The sequence below is a fragment of the Phragmites australis genome, chromosome 1 (genome assembly GCF_958298935.1).
Source record: "Phragmites australis chromosome 1, lpPhrAust1.1, whole genome shotgun sequence".
Taxonomy (NCBI): domain Eukaryota; kingdom Viridiplantae; phylum Streptophyta; class Magnoliopsida; order Poales; family Poaceae; genus Phragmites; species Phragmites australis.
In genome coordinates, this window is record NC_084921.1 from 4,792,107 (window position 1) to 4,813,295 (window position 21,189).

General features: G+C 45.1%; 3 protein-coding genes across 4 annotated transcripts; all 3 read right to left on the minus strand.

Moving 5' to 3' along the window:
* Positions 1–927: 927 nt before the first annotated feature.
* On the minus strand, positions 928–5,230 carry LOC133929438 (WPP domain-interacting tail-anchored protein 1-like). Of its 2 annotated transcripts, none has more exons than XM_062376304.1 (5): positions 5,118–5,230; positions 4,281–4,780; positions 3,046–4,202; positions 1,925–2,089; positions 928–1,486 (listed from the first exon to the last, which is right to left on the minus strand). In XM_062376304.1, the coding sequence occupies exons 2-5, from the start codon at positions 4,762–4,764 to the stop codon at positions 1,250–1,252; spliced, it is 2,043 nt and encodes a 680-aa protein (XP_062232288.1). In that variant the 5' UTR covers positions 4,765–4,780; positions 5,118–5,230; the 3' UTR covers positions 928–1,249. The 2 variants fall into 2 exon arrangements, with proteins under 2 accessions (XP_062232288.1, XP_062232214.1); XM_062376230.1 differs by lacking the exon at positions 5,118–5,230 and adding an exon at positions 4,860–5,089.
* Positions 5,231–6,417: 1,187 nt separating this feature from the next.
* On the minus strand, positions 6,418–11,384 carry LOC133929572 (exportin-2-like). The gene is made up of 2 exons (XM_062376406.1): positions 8,398–11,384; positions 6,418–6,666 (listed from the first exon to the last, which is right to left on the minus strand). The coding sequence occupies exon 1, from the start codon at positions 11,347–11,349 to the stop codon at positions 8,398–8,400; it is 2,952 nt and encodes a 983-aa protein (XP_062232390.1). The 5' UTR covers positions 11,350–11,384; the 3' UTR covers positions 6,418–6,666.
* Positions 11,385–15,547: 4,163 nt separating this feature from the next.
* Positions 15,548–18,927, minus strand: LOC133929672 (transcription factor MTB1-like). Its single transcript, XM_062376492.1, has 2 exons — positions 18,649–18,927; positions 15,548–17,714 (listed from the first exon to the last, which is right to left on the minus strand). The coding sequence occupies exon 2, from the start codon at positions 17,707–17,709 to the stop codon at positions 15,853–15,855; it is 1,857 nt and encodes a 618-aa protein (XP_062232476.1). The 5' UTR covers positions 17,710–17,714; positions 18,649–18,927; the 3' UTR covers positions 15,548–15,852.
* Between the last annotated feature and the right edge of the window lie 2,262 nt (positions 18,928–21,189).

Sequence of the window (21,189 nt, forward strand, 5' to 3'; positions counted from 1 at the left end):
TAACTCATGAAATATAAAATAAATGCTTATGCACTTGGGACATTTATCGGCAACATGTGGATTTACGAGATTACTGTCCATAAGTCATTGATATCCTGGTGGATCATTTTCTGTGCATTTGATCGTGACCTATCTGTATAGATTACTTGAATTCATTACTTTGTTCGTAATATCTTAGCCATTTGACTTCTTTTTTTCAAGTTGTCGCTGCTTAATTTGCCTTATTAGATCCATCAAGCTCATCTAAACCTTTTAATGCTGGCTGCCAGATTGTTCCAATACCTGATGCGCGGGAACCTCAACTCTTCCAGGATCAGGATGACCACCCCTGTCCTAACAAGTATCGTTCCAGGTGCAGAGCCTCTGCACTCTTCGGCCTATTCCACTTCATTGGCCGTGTCAATGAAGTGTGGTTCGATGTCGACTGCAAATCCACTGGTGTTGAGACCTACTGAAATGGTTATACCATGTGTCATCTCGGCAAACCGAGTGTAATGCGCATACATGTATTTCTTAATGACAATGCTGAAGATGTCTGTGATGCAACCAGCAGTGATGAAGTGGCACAGTGGATGTCCAATGTAATCGATGTACACTGTATACTCCATGTCACAAGCTCAACTCAGAATGATCTTGCATGTGAGTGTGTGATTAATATGATGTTTCCACTTTCCACTGGGATCATTCCAGCCCTTGATGTAATCATGTTTGGCACAACCGTGATGTAACTGCTATTTGGTTGCCTTGCCATCTTATGACTGTAGTTGGACAAAGATTGCAATTACCATTCAAACTATGAACAGGAAGCAAAACCAATTTTGTGCTGATGTTTGAGCTCAGTATATTAATGATCTTGACTACCGGAAGTGATCTGCATAAATGTTCATTTTTTCTGAACCCATCTATGGAGTATTAAGTGCACCATGATTCTGCGAAATTGTGAAGATCGGTGTTGCTTGTCATCTATGAATACGAATATTCCGTCATGCATCACGGAATGCAAATTTGCAAACTGATGAGAACGAAAGTTTTAAAGCAAATGCTGCACGATCCCTCTCTTACAAAAAGAAGTCTGTCGGATCTATAAATACTTAGAATCAGGGCATGAAAGGGAAAAGAGCGAGGGTTGCTAAGGAGATACATGCAAAAGCTGAAACACTTGCAACGGCGGCTGCTACCAAAATTGACGTCCCTACAACGTAAGGAATGAGCATTATTGCAAGATAGGTCTTATTCTTCTACCTGGTTGCTACAAACCTACAAATTGCCCTAGTAACTGTTGGACTCTGTCATCTTCTTGGTATAGTAGGTACACGAAAACGGCAGCCAGCAAAACCAGGACTGCTGCGAAAATGTGCTTCCAATTTAGCAGCGTCGGCTCAATGGAGCGCACTGTCTCGAATGTGTTCTCTGTGCCAAATTCATCTTCCAGTGGAGGAGTCACCTCAGCTTCCTGCTCTCGGAGAGTGTTAGCAATCGTTGTCACCTTTTACCACATAAAAAACATGTCAGTTAGAGGTTAGGTGATGTATCAATAAGGAGAACATAATAATCATGTGCACCAATAAGAAGGGTCTACTTCAAACCAAGAAAGAATCTATAGCATATAGGTTGCACAGTGTAAATTAACCTCAAGCACAGCTCGAATATGTATTGGTACTTTTGAGTCACAAACATCCCAGCTGTGCATGCTTATAAATTCTGAATTACTATAGTGGCACCTTGCAGTATCAGATATTATTATAGTAGTGAGGGCAGGACTATGGGAAGTTCAGGGTTCAGAGTCATTTTATACAAGGATGAGGTACTTTTCATGATGCAAAAATGTGACAGATGTTTATTCCCAAAAGCAGTGGGAAAACCCAAGATATTCACGGCTTCTACATGTTCGATAACGAAAACAAGAACCTCAAGAAGAACTGACCTTGGTTTCTGTTGATGAAGGATCTACGACTGCTTCCTCTGTTACTTCAATGGGTCGGAGTTCACCTTTGTTAGCAGTAATCTTTTTGCTTGATAATGTAGCTTCATTAACATTTTCTTTGCATTTTTGAGCCAACATCTTGTTCTTCTTTGTTAGTGTAGCAATCTGTACATATTGCAACAACATACATTATAGGTAGCTGATATAGGATCAATACCCAGAAAGATTTATCAGTATAAGAATAATGATGATTAACATAGGTCCACTGTATTATCTGATAAGCAAAAAAGACTACAAAATGGGGTGGAAAAGCAGCAGAACATTTTCAGAACAAAAGGGTGAAGGAAATGGTGTGGGAAAGGCAGCGGAACATTTCAGAGCAAAAAAGTGAAGGTGCTGGCAATTTTATGCAACATAATATGATTGCACAGCCACATTTACATGTCAACCAGAATTCATAATCTTGCTAACTAAATATTCGGAAAACAGACAATTGAACCACACGTTATCAGTATTTTAATTAACATATAAAATGTGGAATATCAATTGAATAGTGCCAACATGGAGTCAGCACAGGCAAGCAGCATAATGATCCACCTTTTTTAACCCATAAATTAGACTCCATTTAATCATTTCTTTACTTTTTCAATATTGTGGTTTCTATATGGAGCCAAAGCTTTGGGCACATATGTTCTTTGTTTCCTCGCCTTAGCTGGCGTCATCAAACTCATATAACTGTTATCTCATATTCAATTAATCATGACATTTTTCTTTTGCTTGAGATGAACGACAAAAATAACAGTTATATACTGCTAAAGGTATATCATGATTCCAGACCCAAACTCCATTATGCATTAGGAATATTAAAGTAACAATTCAAATTTTTATCCTTTCTGCCTTATGTCTCAAGTCAGCATTGCAGAGAGAATACTGTGCGCAATCTCATTCAGTTGCCAATGTGCAGAAATCATAGACATCAAAGCACATATCCAGATTTCTTAATAACCATATAAAGTTCAGTTGCTTTGCATAACATATGATCTGAATAACATACATAAACACATAGACAGCAAAACAATGCATTGGTAATCATAAATTTTCCTGAATAAGAACATTTGTACCTGTAGATGAAGGCGTTCTCTTTCCAAGGCAAGTTTTGCAACCAAATCAGTGATGGTTTTTGTTTTAATACTAATGTCTTTTGCAGTGGACATCTTCAGTTGGTTGGCTTGATGCAATGAGTTTTCTAGACCTTCTACTCGACCTCTCAGAAATGATAGCTCTTCATTAAGCTCTAAATTAGTGTCTGACAACAATGTACATTTTGATTCAGCATTCTCAGCCCTGGTTTCAGCTTTCAAAAACTTCTCCTTCAGATCTTCAATCATCTGTTCCATATCAGACATCGAAGATCTTAACATACTCTGTTTTTCAACAATAGCATCAACTGATGCTCTTGCGTGCTCTAACTGAGTGTCTGATTCCTCAAGTTTCTTCTCCAATAAGCCAGCCCTATCTGACCCTTGACTTTTAAGAGAGTTCAGCTCCCCATTAAGTTGAATATTAGTTTGAGTGAGCTGTGTACACCTTGCTTCAGCATTTTTTGTTCTTCTTTCTGCATTGGAAATGGCAACTTTAATATCACTGGTAATATTCCCGAATGTGCTTACCTCAGACTGCATCATATTCTGCTCTTCTTCATTTGCTCCTCTTGACAGCGGTGACCACTGCGGATGAGAGCCACAGTCCCTCAACCACTCCTCTAGCTGCAGAATCTTATCCCGCAAAGTGAAGAACTCAGGAGGTGATAGTGTCTGAGTCTGCATAGCCTCCTGACTGGCGTTGTTATCACTGTCTCCTAGCATTATCTCCGGAGTGCTCTTGTTGGCATTTAATTTCATCAAGGTTTGCTTTAACTTCGATTTAAAATCACCTTCCCTACGAACTGACGCGCTTAAATCGAACTGGATGGTATTAATTTTACCAATGAGTTCCTTCGAAGTTCCAAGAAACAACTGGGAGGCATTTTCTGCTGTGAGCATTCTTTCATAAATCGCTTCGATCGATTCATCCAAGAAATATGATTCCTGTTCTGCATGATGCAGCTTCATTTTGAGTTCCTCCACAACAGACCTTGTATCGCATAGCTTCTTCTCAAGATCTAATTCACTTGCTATTGACTGTTCTAACATCTGCAGGACATTTCTTTGATCCTCAGCCTGCATAGTGGTATGAGCTGACATGTGACCATTTTCATATCCAACTCCTTGAGGAGTTCCTGTAAAAAATGCATTAGTTAGGAAACGCATATAGTCGACACTCAAGATCAGTAGCACCTAAAATGATATGAGCATACCCTGTTTATCGTGTGAATGTGGTATGACTTTCTCAAAGCTTGCAGACTCCCTTCTAATAGCATAAATCAGCTCCTGCATCTGCTTCAAAGACTCGGTGGCAGCCTGCAGCTTGTCCCTCACCCTGCTCCCTGGTTCTTCCTCCGAAACCTTGTCTTCAGCATTGCCAATATCCATTTGCATAGAACCAACTAGCTTCTCCAACTCGTTGACTTCAGAATCTACAATACCGTACAGGACATCGAATTCGAAAGCCTTGTCGACCGATTCAGCTGTAATCGATTGAGGCCCCCGCATGAGCGGCTCGATATCAGCGGCTCGGCGAGCGATCTCCATGACCAGCATCTCCAAGTTGAGCAACTTCTCGAAGCCAAATGCGACCTGGAGGCCCAGCCTTTTCAGAATTACGCCAGCAACTTGTTCACCTCCGCGTGGCAGGATGTTTTCTTGGAAATAATCATGGTCCCCAATGTTGTGGACATCCATTTTATTTTTCTGTATCCTGCAAGGTGGATACTACCGTGTTATGCTGTGATGCAAACATGCAAATGTGCGCATGAGAAATGATGGGATTGGATTACATGTATGAAGAAGCTAGCTATGAACAAGTAGAGTGGGAGGCCGAGTACGGGCAACCAAATCGGCGGCTCGGACGTCACGGCGGTCGGCGTCGACTCGAACCAAACAAAGCAGCACAGCACACGGCGAATCGTATGTGCCTATCCCCTTCCCCGTGGATCGAATAATCAGGCAATAAACGCGCAGCGAATCGGTGCAGGAGCGCGGCGAGAAGGGGGGGGTGGGGAACGGGAGAGAGGGGCGATGGATGGTTCAGTTACCTTGCCTGGGGTTGGGGAGCCGGGCAGGGCTCGCGGTGGTGCGTCGCGATCCCTGCCCCGGAGGCGGAGGCACGCGTCACGAGGTAGATAGGATGAATAAAATCTTACAAAGATTAATGAACTTGATTTTATAAAATTTATGATGAGGGCTGACGTGGCCTCGGCGTGCCGAGGGAGAAGGAGGATGCTAAAATCATCTCTAATCATATTTTCTTTATTTTGTTTCTTTCCTGATTCCCTTTTCTGTTTATATTCAACAGCCTCTCTTCGAGGGGAATCGCGAAGGGAAAGAAGAGATAATTCCGTCCTGAAGAGAATGATCCTGAGAATCCTATCGTGAAGATAACCGTGAAGGGAAATTGTTGAAGCACTGAAAGGAACGAAAATCCTTTCACGATAAGATTTTCATTCCGAAATGAAACTGTTGGGGTAGCAAGACCTCACCACTGCCCATACAATGATACAAATCTGCCCCTTTTATATCTTAATAAATTTCTGGATCTACAGAGGCAACTGCCAATTGTGTCTTCAAGATTTTTTTTTGCTGGAGCTAGAGGTACAAAGAAAAGGAGGAGTATTTGGGTAAGACACTTGTTTTTATATTAAATTAAAAATAAGCTTAAATCATTTTATTTTACCTTACAAACTTCAACTCTCACATCACGTGGAACTAGAGCAGAGCCCAACCAAACAATGCTTAAGTTAACGACCCAGACATATGTACAGTAAAATAAATAAAAAAATCTAGACATGCTGCAGGCGTGCAGTCAAAACAAAGCCTACTTATATTCCTGCTTGCTATGAGAAAGCAAGGCGTGCATTACGAAAATACGAAACTGCGCGGCTAACCAAGAAGTGATTATGTTCCAAAAAAGCGAAGCGTGTCCTTTGGGTGGAATGCGAGTGTTCGTAAGGAAAAATGACCTCTGACTGGTTGGCTATAAATTTTCACATGAAATATTTCATCAACGGCTATTAGTTTGTTGATGACGTGGCTCAATGAGATTGCTTCGTTTCTAGTCAGTGACATATGATATAGAAAGCCTATTGCACGATTGCAGACTTCAAATCTACACTCAAGACTCTAAAAACACTTGTCCTTCCAAACAACGAAAAAGACTTCTATTACACAGTTGATTGAATTCAGGCATGGCGCGTTGACTTTTGACCCAACAGAGGATGACAAAATACCGTTTCCCGAGCCATGGCAGGCAGACAAAATTCCAACCATCGGGAATTCAGGACCGACATAGACACACCAGGTTCACAACATATCGACCAGTATCAATACACTCCCGCCCCCCCCCCCCCCCCCCCCCCTCAAAAAAAAAGGAACCTCTGCCACGAAAAAAAGAAAATCCCGGCCAAATAGAAAACCTCCACAAAGCTCTCAATTTTCTTCCTTCTACATGATTCGGCATCCGCCCGTCCTACGATCAACCAAAACCATGCCGACCGAAAAAACTTGACCGACAGACAACTCTCAGAGACTCATCTTTTGACAAAACCCATTGGAAACAAAGCAAATGCCTTCCAACGTAGTTGGCTCCTGAAATTATACGAGAACAAAGGTTAGAGTCCACAAGATTAACGAAGATCAATCCAGATTTTTTAAAGCCGCTGGAAGGCCAACATTTATGGAGCAAACAGGACACACCCAACTATTCCAAACAAGCAGTTGTAAAGAGAGTGGACATTTATCGAGCGAACAAGTAACCAACAAAATTTTACCCTTCTTAATATAATAGCATGCAGCTCTCCTACGTCTTCAAGAAGATACATTCAGGATCAAACTGGCTTTGCGAGGTTCTAGCAAAAAAAAAAAAAAAAAAATGCAGCATTCTACCCAAAATTACGACATTTCTCTGCTTACAAAGGAGTTGCATCTTAAAGGATTAAGAGCACTATTCTAAGTTTGAAAAATATCAGATGCTACTCAGACCATTCTTTTATTTTGAAATTGCTTCTCAAACTATATTCAACCAACTTCATTATTGATCTAGTACGACAGCTATAAAATGGCTTCCTCAAGAACACTCATATATTGGTATCCTCAACACACTTGAATTTTCTTCAATCCTTTCAAAGGGCAAACAAGTAGTGGCTCTACTCATACAGTCCTACCAATATGCCTTCATATATAAATAATAGATGATATATTGGAAGTCAATCATTCGGTTGTGCGCTTTTATTTATAATTCAGATTGCACATATAATGTTTACATCTTTTTATTGTTAAACCGTCTTTAGGTGTCATACCACGACAGGGCTACAAGGTGGAGTGGCTGCTCATTAACCACTTTCCTCAATTTAGGAGTTATGAGTTATGACATTGCCCAAGACATCTTAAATAGGATCATGTTTGGTCATTTCTCGTGCCTAGACCCATAATGACTTATGATATGAAACGACTGGACAACCATTTAACCAAATCCTACCGATTATTTAGCACTAGATTTGACGCCACTATGTGTGCACACACATCAGTCAATTTCCTCACCAAATTCTACAGTTGAGACAACTAATCTAAACATAAAAAAAATGGAATCAGTGGCAAAGGACATGTAGTTTGCATATCACCTTTTGGGTTATGATATTTTACTGCTTTACATACTAAACACAAACTTTTACTTTTTAAATCCTCTTTGTCGGTGGCTCTTGATGGGCTTCATCTCTAGCCTAACCCCACTTGCTTGGGACTAAAAGGCTTTCTTCTTGTTGTACATACTAAACACAAAAGAGATAAGATATGCTACCATTGAAGCTAACAAAAAAATGTGGGTATGAAATAATTAAATAAGTCACAAATAGCTAGATCAGAAAACATCTAAGGTATGTTTAGTAACTACTAATGGCTACTCTATTCACAATGTGCATGATTATATCCAGTTCTACACAGAACAAGGCCCTTTCAATTATATACTTGAAGCAAGTAGATATGAAGTTGTAAAAAAGAGAACGCAGCAATTTATAGCATCAGCTAATTGATATTTTGAATTTTTTTTAATGCATGTGTCCAATGAGATGCTTGCTTTGCAGATGGTGACTACTATGCCTCCCGAATAATCTTAAATCACATTCAAAAGTTTTTCTTGTAATTTTGGTAACAGTTATGTACATGACTAACATAACTCCAGAACAAGATGGCATTTTATAGTTAAAAAGCTTATAAATATCAAATGATGGTACCATGTTTTAAGGTTGTAAATGAAAATCACTAAACTGAATGAACACAATGTTGTTTCTGAATAATTCTGGAAGGATCTCAGAAGTTGCTTACCTAGACAATGTTGGTGTTGTAGGCTGCACAAAGTTGAAGAAGAGCGCTTTTGTTCGCTGGGTCCACATGCTGCTCAATGACAGGACCAAACCTCCCAGGAGACTGTGCAGAAAGTGTGGCCAAGGATGTGACCAGAAACTGTTTCGGGTCATTTACTTCTTTCAACAGATCATCTTCACTCTTTCCCACATATTGAAGGCGCACAAATGAGACAGAATAACCTGATGTCTTCTGAATATCCACTGCATCAGCACCATCATTTTGCTCGTCTTGTGCTCCACCTTGATCCGTTCTCGATAACAGTGTGACGGTACTGTCAAGCAATTTTCCCCACCATTGGGCTGCAGCAGCATCCAACAGCACTGCAGACTCACAAAGCAACTTTGTTGAAGCAACTGTTGCCAGCTTAATTTCAAGAGCCCCTTTGATCAATTTGAGATTGGGAATCCAAAAACGCTGAAGGATTTGGGTGAAAAGATTTGGCTGAATTGCATTGATGGAACTGACAAGAACACCTGACCCATATTTGACCAGCACTAAGGACATGAAGACTACAAGAGAATTCACAAACTTCACTGCCTGTCTAGTCTGTAGCCGAGTAAACAAAGCACTCCATATCTCACTTATGTAAGGATTCATAATGTCAAAACCAACATTTTCCACTAGCGTGTTAAGCATGTAGAATGCAGAATCTTCAGTGCTGCTTCGCGAAAGGAGACTACGGAATATTGCTAAGATATTTGGAAGTCTACCCTCTTCGTTTAGCTCATTTGGAATTTTCCTAAGGAATGCTCGCAGCAAACGAACCAAGGCAGGAACACATGGTGGTCGGTCCCAAGTGGCATTGCTGAGAAGGACACCAAAGAGCTGCATGTAATTTTGTGAGAGGGGTGGTCGGCTCAAATTGACAAGTTGTGCGAATATCTGAAAAGCATATGGCCAGAACTCTGAGATATCCTCGACCAGTATCCTCTGGAGCACTGGGAAGAGACTGGCCTCAAACACAGGGAGTAGTGCTGGGTCCTGCTCACCAGCCCGGCCAATCACTGCTGCCAGGGCCTCAAACAAGTAATGGTTGAAGTCAGGGTTCTTGGGGTTATTGCACACTTCCATGAGAATACCCACAAGACGAGTGGTAATCTCGTGAACAATTTGACCAGCTATATTAGCAACCCCAAGCACCCGCATCAGGCACTTCATCAGATAGGGGTTCTCATATGAATCGGGGAAATTTAGAGCTGTGGAGAGGTTCTGAATAATTTGTGGGGCAAATGGGTTGATATCAGCAGCAACATAACGTTGAGACCTGGTCACCTTGTTCACCCCTGGTACCGGGACCGGATCCTTGATGATCAGCAGGTTCTCCATAAAGGTTGCAGCATAGGAATGAACAACATTGGACTCGTGCGTCAGGAATCTCACCACACTTGGAAGCAGTGCCAGTGCAGTGGCTTTGGGGATCTGATCCTTGAACTCCTTCAAGAACCTGAGGACAGTTGCCTTCAGCATTGGCTCAGACTGCCAATCAGAGGCCTGGAGCTCAGGCACAATCACAGATGCAAAGAAGCTCTCCATGTCAACGACGGGTGTTCCACCACCAGTCGCACCAGGCTTCTGCATAAGAGAAATAACAAGGTATATTGCAGCATCCTTCTCCTTCCAGTTGTTCGCCCGGGCAGCTGCATATGCAGCCAACATCTGCTGGACCTGCGCCGACACAAGTGCAGCCACCTGCTCCCGGTAGTTTGCCGCAAGGCCCCGAAGCAACCGGCATGCAGCACGTCTCAGTGTATCCGCATCGCTCCCCTCTGAGTCACGCCTGACATATTCCACCCAGTTCCCCTCAAACAACTCCTCGTCCTCATCCCGCAACTGCAGGTTAGGCACAACGACACTGTCACATATCTGCTTCATTGCCTCAGGACTCCCAAACAACGCATGGTGCACGCTCTCAGCAACTGTAGTCAAGAACCTTATTGCAGTGACAGCGAGCTGCACGCGGGATGGCGAAGGCGTCTGCGTCATGAGGATCCCCCACACAGCCTCAACAAACTCCTTCAAGTACACCTTGAATTCCTCCTCGTACTTCTCCATATAGAGCTGCAGGTTATCACAGACAGCAGCACGGAGTGCATCCGGGGCACCATCTGCCTCAACAGGCGGAGGGTAGGAGGTGGTGAGGAACCCACGGAACTCTGTCATCCACTCGCGCATGTGGTCCTCGAAGAACTCGGGCAGGTCGATGGAGTTGAGCGAATAGAAGATTTCGCAGCTGAGGCGAAGGCACTCAAACATGGGGCGGAGCTCGAGCGGGTTCGCCATGGTCGCGGCGGCCTGAAGGCGGCGGGAGGCGGAGAGGAAGACCTCGAGGAGTGGGGCGGCGAAGTTGTCGAGGCAGTACTTGAGGTCTAGGCGGAGGGCGTTGTTGTCGAAGGCGTTGCGGAAGCGGGAGAAGAGCGACGCCGCCGCGGCTAGGAGGGAGTTGGTGGCGACGACGTCCCCCGCGACGAGGGCGGTGCCAAGGGAGGAGACGATGGACGGGAGGAGCGACTCCCACTTGGCCGGGAAGTCGGATGCCGCGGCGGCGGCGAGGGCCTCCGAGAGCTGCGCCTGGATGAGTGGCGGGGCGGTGAGGAGGAGCTGGAGGAGGTGCGCCTTGATGACGGCGCAGTTGGATGCGGGGAGGTTGTCGGCGGCGTCATCGGCGTCGGGGGAGGAGGGCTTGGGCCATCGGCGGCGGAGGAGATTCTTGAAGTGGACGGAGGCGGCAAGGCGGGCCTGGAGGTCGTGGCGCGGCGAGGTGGCGAGGCCGAGGAGCGCGAGCGGAAAGCCCGGGGAGGAGGAGGCGGAGGAGAGGCTCTGCTCGGCGGCGCGGCGGGCGGCGGAGTCGGGGGAGAGCGACTGTGCGAACCAGCCCGCGAGGGCGTCGAGCATCTCCGGCGGCACCTCCATTTTGCGGCGATCTGGGTGGGGGGAAGGGGGGCGGCTAGGGGAGATCAGGGGGAGGGGAGGGGAGGTAGGGTTTTTGAAAGGGTTAATTATATTGATGCTATTATAATTTTTATGGTTTAGAAATATATCATCAAACTTTATTAAATCGGTCTGATGTCATTATTGTTTTGCATACATCCGCATCTTGCCATGTTGTACGCCTCCGAGCTCCTTGGGCCCACCTGCAGGCGGGCGTACTTCGGTATGTCCCAAAATGCCCTGCCGTCGGGTCCTAAAACGACCGCCTGGTCCACTCGAGCTGCTCCCGCACCACTCCCTCATCGTCACCAGCGACGTCGACGACCAACACGGAGACGGCGACCAACACGGAGACGGCGACGGCGACCAACACGGCGACTACGACCAACCGTGAGTAACCCTAGACTTTCCAGATCCCCCTGATTGGCACAGCCCCAAGCAAGGTTTGGAGTAGCCCGACGAAGGCGGCGTCGGGGTCAAGCGCAACCGGCAGCGATGTGGAGGAGCTCCCCCTTGTTGATTACCCAGATTGTGGGAAACATGTGATTAAGCTACGAAGCAAGCAAGCGGCGACATATGGCAGAGTGTTCTACAAGTGTGAGGAGAATGTGAAGGTGAGCTGGATCAAATCGATGTTAGGTTTTTGGTGTTCTTGGCCACGGTTTTGTTTAATTTTGTTGATTTCGTCGACATTGGTAGGATGATCCATTGACTTGTGGATTCTACAAATGGAAGAACGAGTACAGGTCGTGGCTGCGGCGTAAACGTTTGCTGGAAGATGTTGTCGTGCCCTGCTCTTCTGACGACAAGTTCCACAGTGGTCGCAATGGAGAAGTGAAGTAACAAATTTTGGAATTAAAGCATGAGATTGCCCATCTGACAAATGAAATCAGGGAGTTGAAGCAGCAAATTGTGTCATTGAGGACAATGTTGTGCATAGGGAAGAAAGGAGTTGTTGTTGACAGTGTGTGTGTTGTTTTAGTTGGTTGTTTGCTAGGTATTGTGGTTGCAGTTCTGTGCAAGTAGTGAAAGACTGTGTAATTACTTTGTTAAGTGAATGAAATGTTGTTTGCTAGGTATTATGATTGCTCCATGTACAATATTGTTACATTGGGTTAAGTATAATCTAACACATCATTCTGTATGAAATGGGAGAGAACAGAACAAGCTTAACACATCAGGCCCAGAACACTAAATTGCACAGTATCAGGTCCATAACAATGTTAACATAAGCATCAGGTCCAGAACTAGCATAACAACAACTACATATTACATGCATCATGTCCAGAACTAGCTTAACACATCATGTCCATAAGTAGCTTAACACCTCATGTCCAGAACTAGCAACTACATATTACATGTCCAGAACTAGCAACTACATATTACATGTCCAGAACTACATGCATCAGATCTTCAACCACTCCGAGAGCTTTTTGACAACACTGGTAGTTGGTGCACTTGGTTTAGCCTTCTTCTTTTTTGGTGTTTTCCTCTTCTTCTTGGGTGTCCTCTTCTGCTTCTTGGTCATCTGGTTCTCACCCTCCCCAGTGGAAGCCTTTTCTTTCCTGCTTACAGAATCTCATTGTCAGGCATACTTCACAAATATGAAATAAAAAATAAAAACAGTACAGTTTGAGGTTACCTCTTCCTTGGTGTTGATTGACTTGGGCCTACATGCTCCCCATTGCTCTCCACACCAGATGCCTCAGGTAGCTTGCATGTCTTCTCAAAGTGTCCAAAGTCTCCACATCTCCTACATTTAACAGTTCTTCTTCCTGGTTCAAGAACACCTCTTATTCTCTGAACTCTAGGCCTCCCTGCACCTCTCTTCTGCTTTGGTGGAAACACTTTGTAACCAAGGTCCACAATAGGCCACTGGGACCTATCTGTCATTGGGGGTACTATAGCAGCATATGTTGCCTTGAACCTCTGCACAGAGTAGTAATCATGGACATAATCTTCTATTTTACCTCTATTGGCACATATCCAAGCCAAGGCATGGTTGCAAGGTTACCTATGATTTACCACTGCCTGCATGAGCATCTGTGGTTTTGCAGGTCCACTGTATACCTCCTGATGATATTGTCAGCATGAACAAGTGTGACTTCTGCAAAGTCATCATCACCTCTAGCAATCTTGACAACTCTTAGGCTATTGCTTGCTTTATTCAAGTCCTTGATCACATTTGGCAAGATCCCATCCTCCATCGGTCTTCCTATATTCCTCCTGAGGGCCATCTTCTCCATTATCAACTCCCTCAGTCCATCTACTAGCTCATGAAGAAGCAGAGCCTTCATTGGCTTGATCTGCTTATTGAAACTCTCAGAAACATTGTTTGTCAGGTAGTCACATTTGCTTTCTTCTGAAAACCCACATCTGTACCATGTTCTTCCATGATGTTTCTCAAGCCAGCCTATAGCATCTGGGCTTGTCTCAGCTATTTGCTGCATGTGCCACCTGAATCCATCTTCAGTGTAAGACCTTGCAGCTGGATATAAGTGTTGAGTAAAAATATGTCCTCAATATTTCTTCATAAAATTGCCATAGAGGTGCCTCATGCACTCTCTATGCTCAGCTTCAGGGAAGGCAGCATCAACAGCACTTTCCAATCCTTTACAAGCATCAGTTGAAATGACTAAACCTGGACGATTGCCTATAGCTCTATGCAATAGTTGCATAAACCAAGTCCAGTTGTCTTCTGTTTCAGAATCAAAGGTTCTAGGGCTAAAGCATCGTACTGATTACATGTGTCTTTGTCAAACACTGCTACCAGAAGCTTTAAGTGTTTCTCTCGTTTGTACATGTCAAGCACGTCTAATATTTGACACTCATCAACTAATTGAATATCCTCACCCATCCTCTTGTCAAAGACCCACACCACTGGCTTTTGGTTCGTGCCCCATTTGACCTCGACACTTAAGCTTCTCATAAGGAAATCCAATGAAAAGCTGTCTGAATCCACTACCCAATCCCGAGTTAAACCTTTTGTATACGATTTCCTACCATTTGAGTCAACCGTGACAAAACCTTCAATCTTAACCTCTACTGTGTACCAAATCCTAGCGAGAAAAGAGAGGAAACCTAATCAAATCGTGAGCTATTTCCTCCCGAGAACTGAATTAAACCATGAATCTGAGCTATTTCGTACCGATAACCAATGCATTGTGCAGGAATTAGGGGCATCTGGGAAGTCTAGGGTTACTCACGGTTTCTGCGATCCGGGCGCAGTGGGATGTGCGTCGTCCATCCTAGGTGTGGGCGCAGTCGTCCTCAGCCGAGCTCCGCCCCCATCACTGGTGACAATGTCGCCTTTCCCAGTCGCCTCCGCCGTCTTCGTGTTGGTCGCCGTTGTCGCTGGTGACGATGAGTGAGTGAGGGAGTGGTGCGGGAGCAGCTCGAGTGGACCAGGCCCGGCGGCAGGGCATTTTGGGACATACCGAAATACGCCCGCCTGCAGGTGGGCCCAAGGAGCCCGGAGGCGTACAACATGGCAAGATGCGGACGTATGCAAAATAATAATGGCATCAGGCCGATTTAGTAAAGTTTGATGGTATATTTCTAAACCATGAAAATTATAATAGCACCAATCTAATTAACCCTTTTTGAAATCCTTGATGACTCCACCGTGATGCTGCGGACGAAAAAGCAAAGAAAGGGGAATAGAATAGCAAGCCTAGCCGTGTGATAATATGTGATTTGGGCCTAGATTATTGGATTGGATTTCTTCTTCTTCTTTTGAGATATTGGTTACAGAAATTTAACTGCAAAATTTCTATGTTTCTAGAAAGATTCTTTGATAATCTCCAACAATTTTTTTTCAAGATTCAAAATCTCTTCACAAAATTTTTTTTGTTTCCTTCAGCGTTCTAACGGTTTACTTTAACTATTCTCGTCACGAAGTGATTCCCAAGATCATTCTCTTTATGACAGAATTCTCTCTTTTTTCCTTCACGAATCCATTCGAATGGAAGCTGTTGAAGATAAGAGAAAATAAAGGAAATAGAAACGAGAAAAGAAATCAAGAAAGGAATAAAATGAAGAGAATATAGTTGAAGATGATCTTAGATTTGTATCTGCTGTTTAGAGCATCTGCCTACAATGCAAGGTGCTTGGCCATGAGTGCTTAAAGACGGAGAAATGAATATTGGCACATCGTTAAGTAAAATTTCCAACTCATGCATGAGAAAAACATGTACTCCACTGTTTATTGTTCTGCTGCATCAAGCTTACACTAGGAACACGGTATCCATCCATCCATCCCAATAAAACAACAAAACTACACGGACCACAAGAACCTACCATACAACGGCAGAGATTTTCCTTGCATTGCTAAAGTCAGAATCTGAGCTTGCTTTTTCGACCTACAACTCCTCCTATCGACAATGGAACATGTCATGGGCTGCTGCTGCTGCCTGTTCGCAACCAACAGAGTAATATAAACCGCCTCTAGCGCGCCAACTCCTCAACTGATCCTACGCCCTCTGCTCAACTGCTCATCGCACGAGACATCGCAGCAATCACCTTCTCCCTCGTTTGCTGCTCAGCGCCAGGGCACTTGATGATGAAGGAGTGCACTACTGTTCCGTTGTTGCCAGTCACCTTTGACTCGCCTACAAGGACTTCTGCCTCTTCGAATGCTTGGAAGACTTTCTTGACTGGATGGTTCTCCATAGGAGACATCACTCGGACAAGGACCTCATCTTGCACCACCTGGATGTCCACCTCTGGCCTAGGCACACGCCCCCTCGGATCTACCATGCCGGACTCCAAAAGCCTTTCTCTCTCTGTCTCCATCTCTTTCAGCTTCTTCTGGAGGTCAGTGATGTACGTTATCGCGTCGCCCAGCAGGGACGCCTTGTCCATTTTTGATATGTTCGGTACAACAGCTCTGAGTGCGTAGAACCGCTGATTCAGCTTCTCCCTCCTCTGGCGCTCTGCCTCGACATGATTAAGTGGTTCTTCCCTCCCATTCGCAGGCTTCCTTCCCCTCTTCCTTGGCCGTCGGTCTTCTACTATAGGTGGCGGCCCTTCCTCTTTACACAAGCCATCCACCTCTGCACTCTCCCCATCCAGACCAGCTGTTCTTGTAACCAAGACACCAGGATTGGAACTGGTCCCTGCACTAAAATCAATTTGCCTAGGTACCTGTGGCTGCAGCTGTTGCTGGTTCACCAGCTGTGGTGTTTTCTGAATCTGCGGTAATTTCTGAAGCTGTAGCTTCTGAAGCTGAGGTGCTTTCTGAATCTGAAATTGTGTTGCACTAGGGCTGTTCACAGCTCCATTGTTGCGGTGTGTGCCTTCATTACTCACAATCAACACGCCATTGCCAAACTTCTGCTGATGAGAATTTAGGCCCCGAGCCTGACTCCAAGTGAAATTCTGCAATCCTTTCTGGACATTGGGAAGCAATGAGCTCCCACCAGCAGCACCCCTCTGTTCCCATGACCTTTCATCTACCTTTGATACACCAACCACTGGCCCTGCTGAAGGCCAGCCAAGGTTCAAATCCTTCCCAAAAATCTTTGCCAGACCAGGCGACCCTTCAGTAGGAGTAGGACCATTTCCCTCATGTCTCTGAACTGCAGCCTTATTGCCGCTTGCCCCTGCAAACACAGACCGTATGGTCTGCACAGTATCAGAATTATCAGCTATGTGCTGCATTGAGCCCAGTTCAAGCACACCACTGTCGAATGGCACCAACACAATAGTCCTAAATCCTGCTGCATTTGCAAGGAACCCCCGGTAACAGTAGTTGGCTGGGAATACCTTGCGCTCAGTATTCGGAATCCAGAGAGGGATGCCTGCTGCAAATACTTGACCAGGGCCACCAGCACGACACGGAAAAGCAAAGTACATAGATGCTAGGAAGAACATCTCAGTATCTGTCACCTGATCAATACCAGGGGCATAATCCTCCTCATCAGCACCACCGAATGCTATGTGCAACCGCTGCAGCACACGCTTGCGCATCCGCTGCTTGGTATCATCATTGCCTGCAGAAGCAGCAGCTCCCACCTCACCATCTCGGGGTTCACGGCAAGAGCCATCCCCCCATCCAAGGACAAGATCACCAGACTTTGTGCGTGAGAGCTGCCAGAAGATGGCATAATTCCAACCAGCACCAGGACACTCTGATTCGACAAGCTCCTGGAGTTTGTTCTGCAAGTCTACAGGCAAAGATGCAGCAACAAGACCCTCAGATATCGCACCACCCTCTTTCATTAGATAAGCAAAGGCATCTGTTCCAAGCACAGCAGCACCGAGGGCTCGATCCTCCTCAGTCCATGCCCCACCAGTTCCTCCAAAGGCACCATTGTCCTCAATCTCCATCTTCATCACCATAATAGCTACCCGAGATGGATAACATCAGGTCATAAAGCAGTTAAGAGAAGTAATTATCAGAACAATCAGCTTGGAACATCAATTCTCAGAACAAACATCAAAAGTACAGTTTCAGATGAGCATGGGCAATAAAATTTCATTATGTTTATGAATAAAGTAAAACAACACAGTACAAAACTCCAAGTTACCATCTAGAAACAAAGGCTCACTGAACTCCATCCCAAGTGGTAACCAAAAGTTTTCTTTGGTAATTGTTACCCTTCCAAACTATCACTTTTAATGAATCAACCAGTCACCGGTGTCTAGAGCAAGTTCCATAGAAGACTTAGGTAAAAAAAGGAACATTATCTATGACATGTGATTAGCTTGGCAGGCAAGGGTGACATTATCTATGACAAGACAGTAACATGAAAACTAGCAGAGCATGTAAAATACAAAGCATATTACCAAGGGCATGACAACGAAATGGAGTATGTAGTAACCCAACCAAAGAACATAAAGCATGTGCTAGTTTGGTAAGCATCTTTTAACTACCTTGACAATTCATATGACAGCACTCCTACGGCGTCTCAGAATGCGTTACCGGTAAAAATACGAAATACATCAAGGGCACATGATTGAATTTTAGTCCAAATCTGACTAACGACAACATGATGTGAACAGTATATTTTCATGCCAAGCACACAAAGACGTATAGTGATATACTGATATCGATCACACCGCAGAGCACGCCCATCAGATTCCAGCCTAATCAACACTCTGCTTCTCCGTCGCACATAAATCACCACTACGCCTACCCCAGCTCGTATACCGAACCCAACAGTACACCGCCAATCACAATCGTAACCACACCATTCCGAGTAACAAGCAGCAGTGAAAAACTAGTGAACTGAGGCAATTTTAAAACGGAACGGACAGGAGCATCCAGTAGTTTCTCACCAGATTGGGGGCCTTGAGCCCGAATCGACGCTGAGGCCGCGGAATCCAGCGCGGGCAGGACGGCCGAATCCGAGCCGCGGGGCCCGGATCTCTTCCCGCGTGAACCCGAGCCCGGGCGCAGGGAAAGCACCTCGTGGACGGCGCGGGCTGCGGGGCTGGAGGCGAGGCGTGCGTTTAGAGGGAGGGGCTCGGCGCGGCGGTGGTGGCGGTGGCTGAATTACTCTGGTGCGGGAGGGGATTCCGGGGGTTGGGGCGACCGGAAATGGATGGGAGGAGGAGGAGGACGACGAGCCCCATTTTCTACTGGGGATCCGAGCCGAGCCGAGCCGAGCCGCGAGCTGTGACCCGGGGGAGCGTCGGCTCCCGGCTGGGGGTTCCATTGCGGCTCGCAGGGAACAAAGGAGCCTTGCTTGGCAGCTCGTCTCAAGGTTTTGAGTTAAATCTTGGTAGAGGACTACACTGTGATGCCGTGCTTTACTGCTTACTGCTCTGCCATGCACATCAAAAGCATGGTAGTCTACATTTCAAAACCAAGCTATATAACATTCTAATACACCTTGCTAGGAATGAATGAAATGCGAGATATTTCAGAACTAATCGGATGCAACAGTAATGGTAACATATGCGGGTTTATGATATTTTCAGCAATATAATTTTTTTTAAAAAAAATACTTCTTTGTATTTTGTATGTAATTAATGATAACCTTCGCTACGGAAACATATTTGAAATTTCATAACCGGTATTTCTTACCAATTTTCTACGTAGGTGATACACAAATAGGTCTCGTATGTATATATCACCTATCTAGATTATCAGGAAAGTCGGTTTCACGTTTTTTAGTAGCGAACAAATCACCAAGTTTGTGATTCGTGCAAGCTAGCTTTGCTTTCTACTAATACGTGAACCACCTGTGGCTAAGTGACAATATGATTGGTCTGGCATCGGATAAGCACGGCCCTTTTCCATTTGCAATGACAGTAGAAGATCCAACCCCCTAGCCTCCAAGTCCAATCACGTGAATCCCCGAGCTAGGCTCGCGCTTGGTTGCTTCCAAATCCAAGCCCGGAGTCGAGATATTTTTTAAAAAATATTATATTTTCTTTACAGATATTACAGAAATAATATTGGAAACGAGGAAATTTCAAAAGTAATACCTATTCACCTACCGTACGGTAAAAATACTATTTTTATCATACGGTATTGCGAAAAATACTGACGTGGCGACGACGGCAACACTGGGGTGCATGACTGCAGTTACGAGGCAGTTTTCGCCATACGATTTGGCGAAAATTAGTTACCGTACGGTGAAAACTAAATGTCCCCAAACGGGAGGCCGAAAAATCCCGCAGCGCGGACCCTCCCTCCTGCGTGGGCCCGTGAGCCCTATCTCATGCAAATTTTTTGTTCTGTCGACGAAATATTGTATCGCTTTTTTATTTTGCGATTGAACTTATTTCTGAAACAAAATAGAAAGACATAAATATAATAAATCGTAGAATCGTTTGTCCGACAATGGGAGTTAGCTGATAGATAGTACATGGCAGGCTATAGTATTAGTTGTAAAGCATAAGTTGCATAGAACCCAGTACATATGTTACATAAACTAATGAGCATTACATTTGATATGGGGTTTTTTTTTCATAGCACGAATATACCCTAACCATAAAGATGTACCGACAATAAACATTGGCATGTACGGTACGCCTAAAGAGTAACCTAATAGTGTGCCGCTGTTAAACCGAACATGCTTTAGGGAATGGAAATAGGCTGGAGTACAATAGATGCTCTCTACTGAGTGCATTTAAGATATTTGCCCTTTCTTTGTACATCTGGTCATGCCACCTTAATGTGACAGGCCCTCTCCGCTTCTTTTCCCTCTCTGCTTCGCTTGCTTGAGCCGCGGCACGCTCTTTCGCGCTTGGTTGCTTCCAAATCCAAGCCCGAAATCAAGTGTCCTCCACATGAGCACGTGATCACTATGCGTCATACGACCTACTATAGTTGCTAGGATCGGTAGAGGGAGAAGCAATTCAGGGGGGCATGTGACGCCACCTGACCCGAGGCGTCCCCAACCTCATGCTCTCAGAGGGCCGCTGACGCATGGTCCTCACCCGCGCGTGGTTCCGGGCGCTCAGGGACCGGGGGTGGGGTGGGTGCCGTTACGCGACACGACGAGACAAGTGGTGGGAACGTTGACTGTATTGAAGGAAAATGTGAGGTGAGGCCCTCCCTCCCTTGACACGTTTTAGGCTTGGACGCCTTTTCGCACCGTTCCTTGGGCTACCCACCATGCTTTACAAGTTGCTAACGTTGTGGTCCTGTGTCGGGGACTGCAAGTGGGCGCCACCTTTTGACGTGTTAGTTGGGTGGGCTGGTCAGTGGGTGGAGCGGGTCCTAAGGATTAGCCGGGAAAACGGATATGTGTTAACAAGGAAAAACAAAAACAAAACGGAAAAGGAGGGGTTAAGCGCTCCAAAAGGCGTGGCGAAGCCGAGCCAACCCCTCTCTCTCCTCGTCAACACACACACAAAAGCGATGGA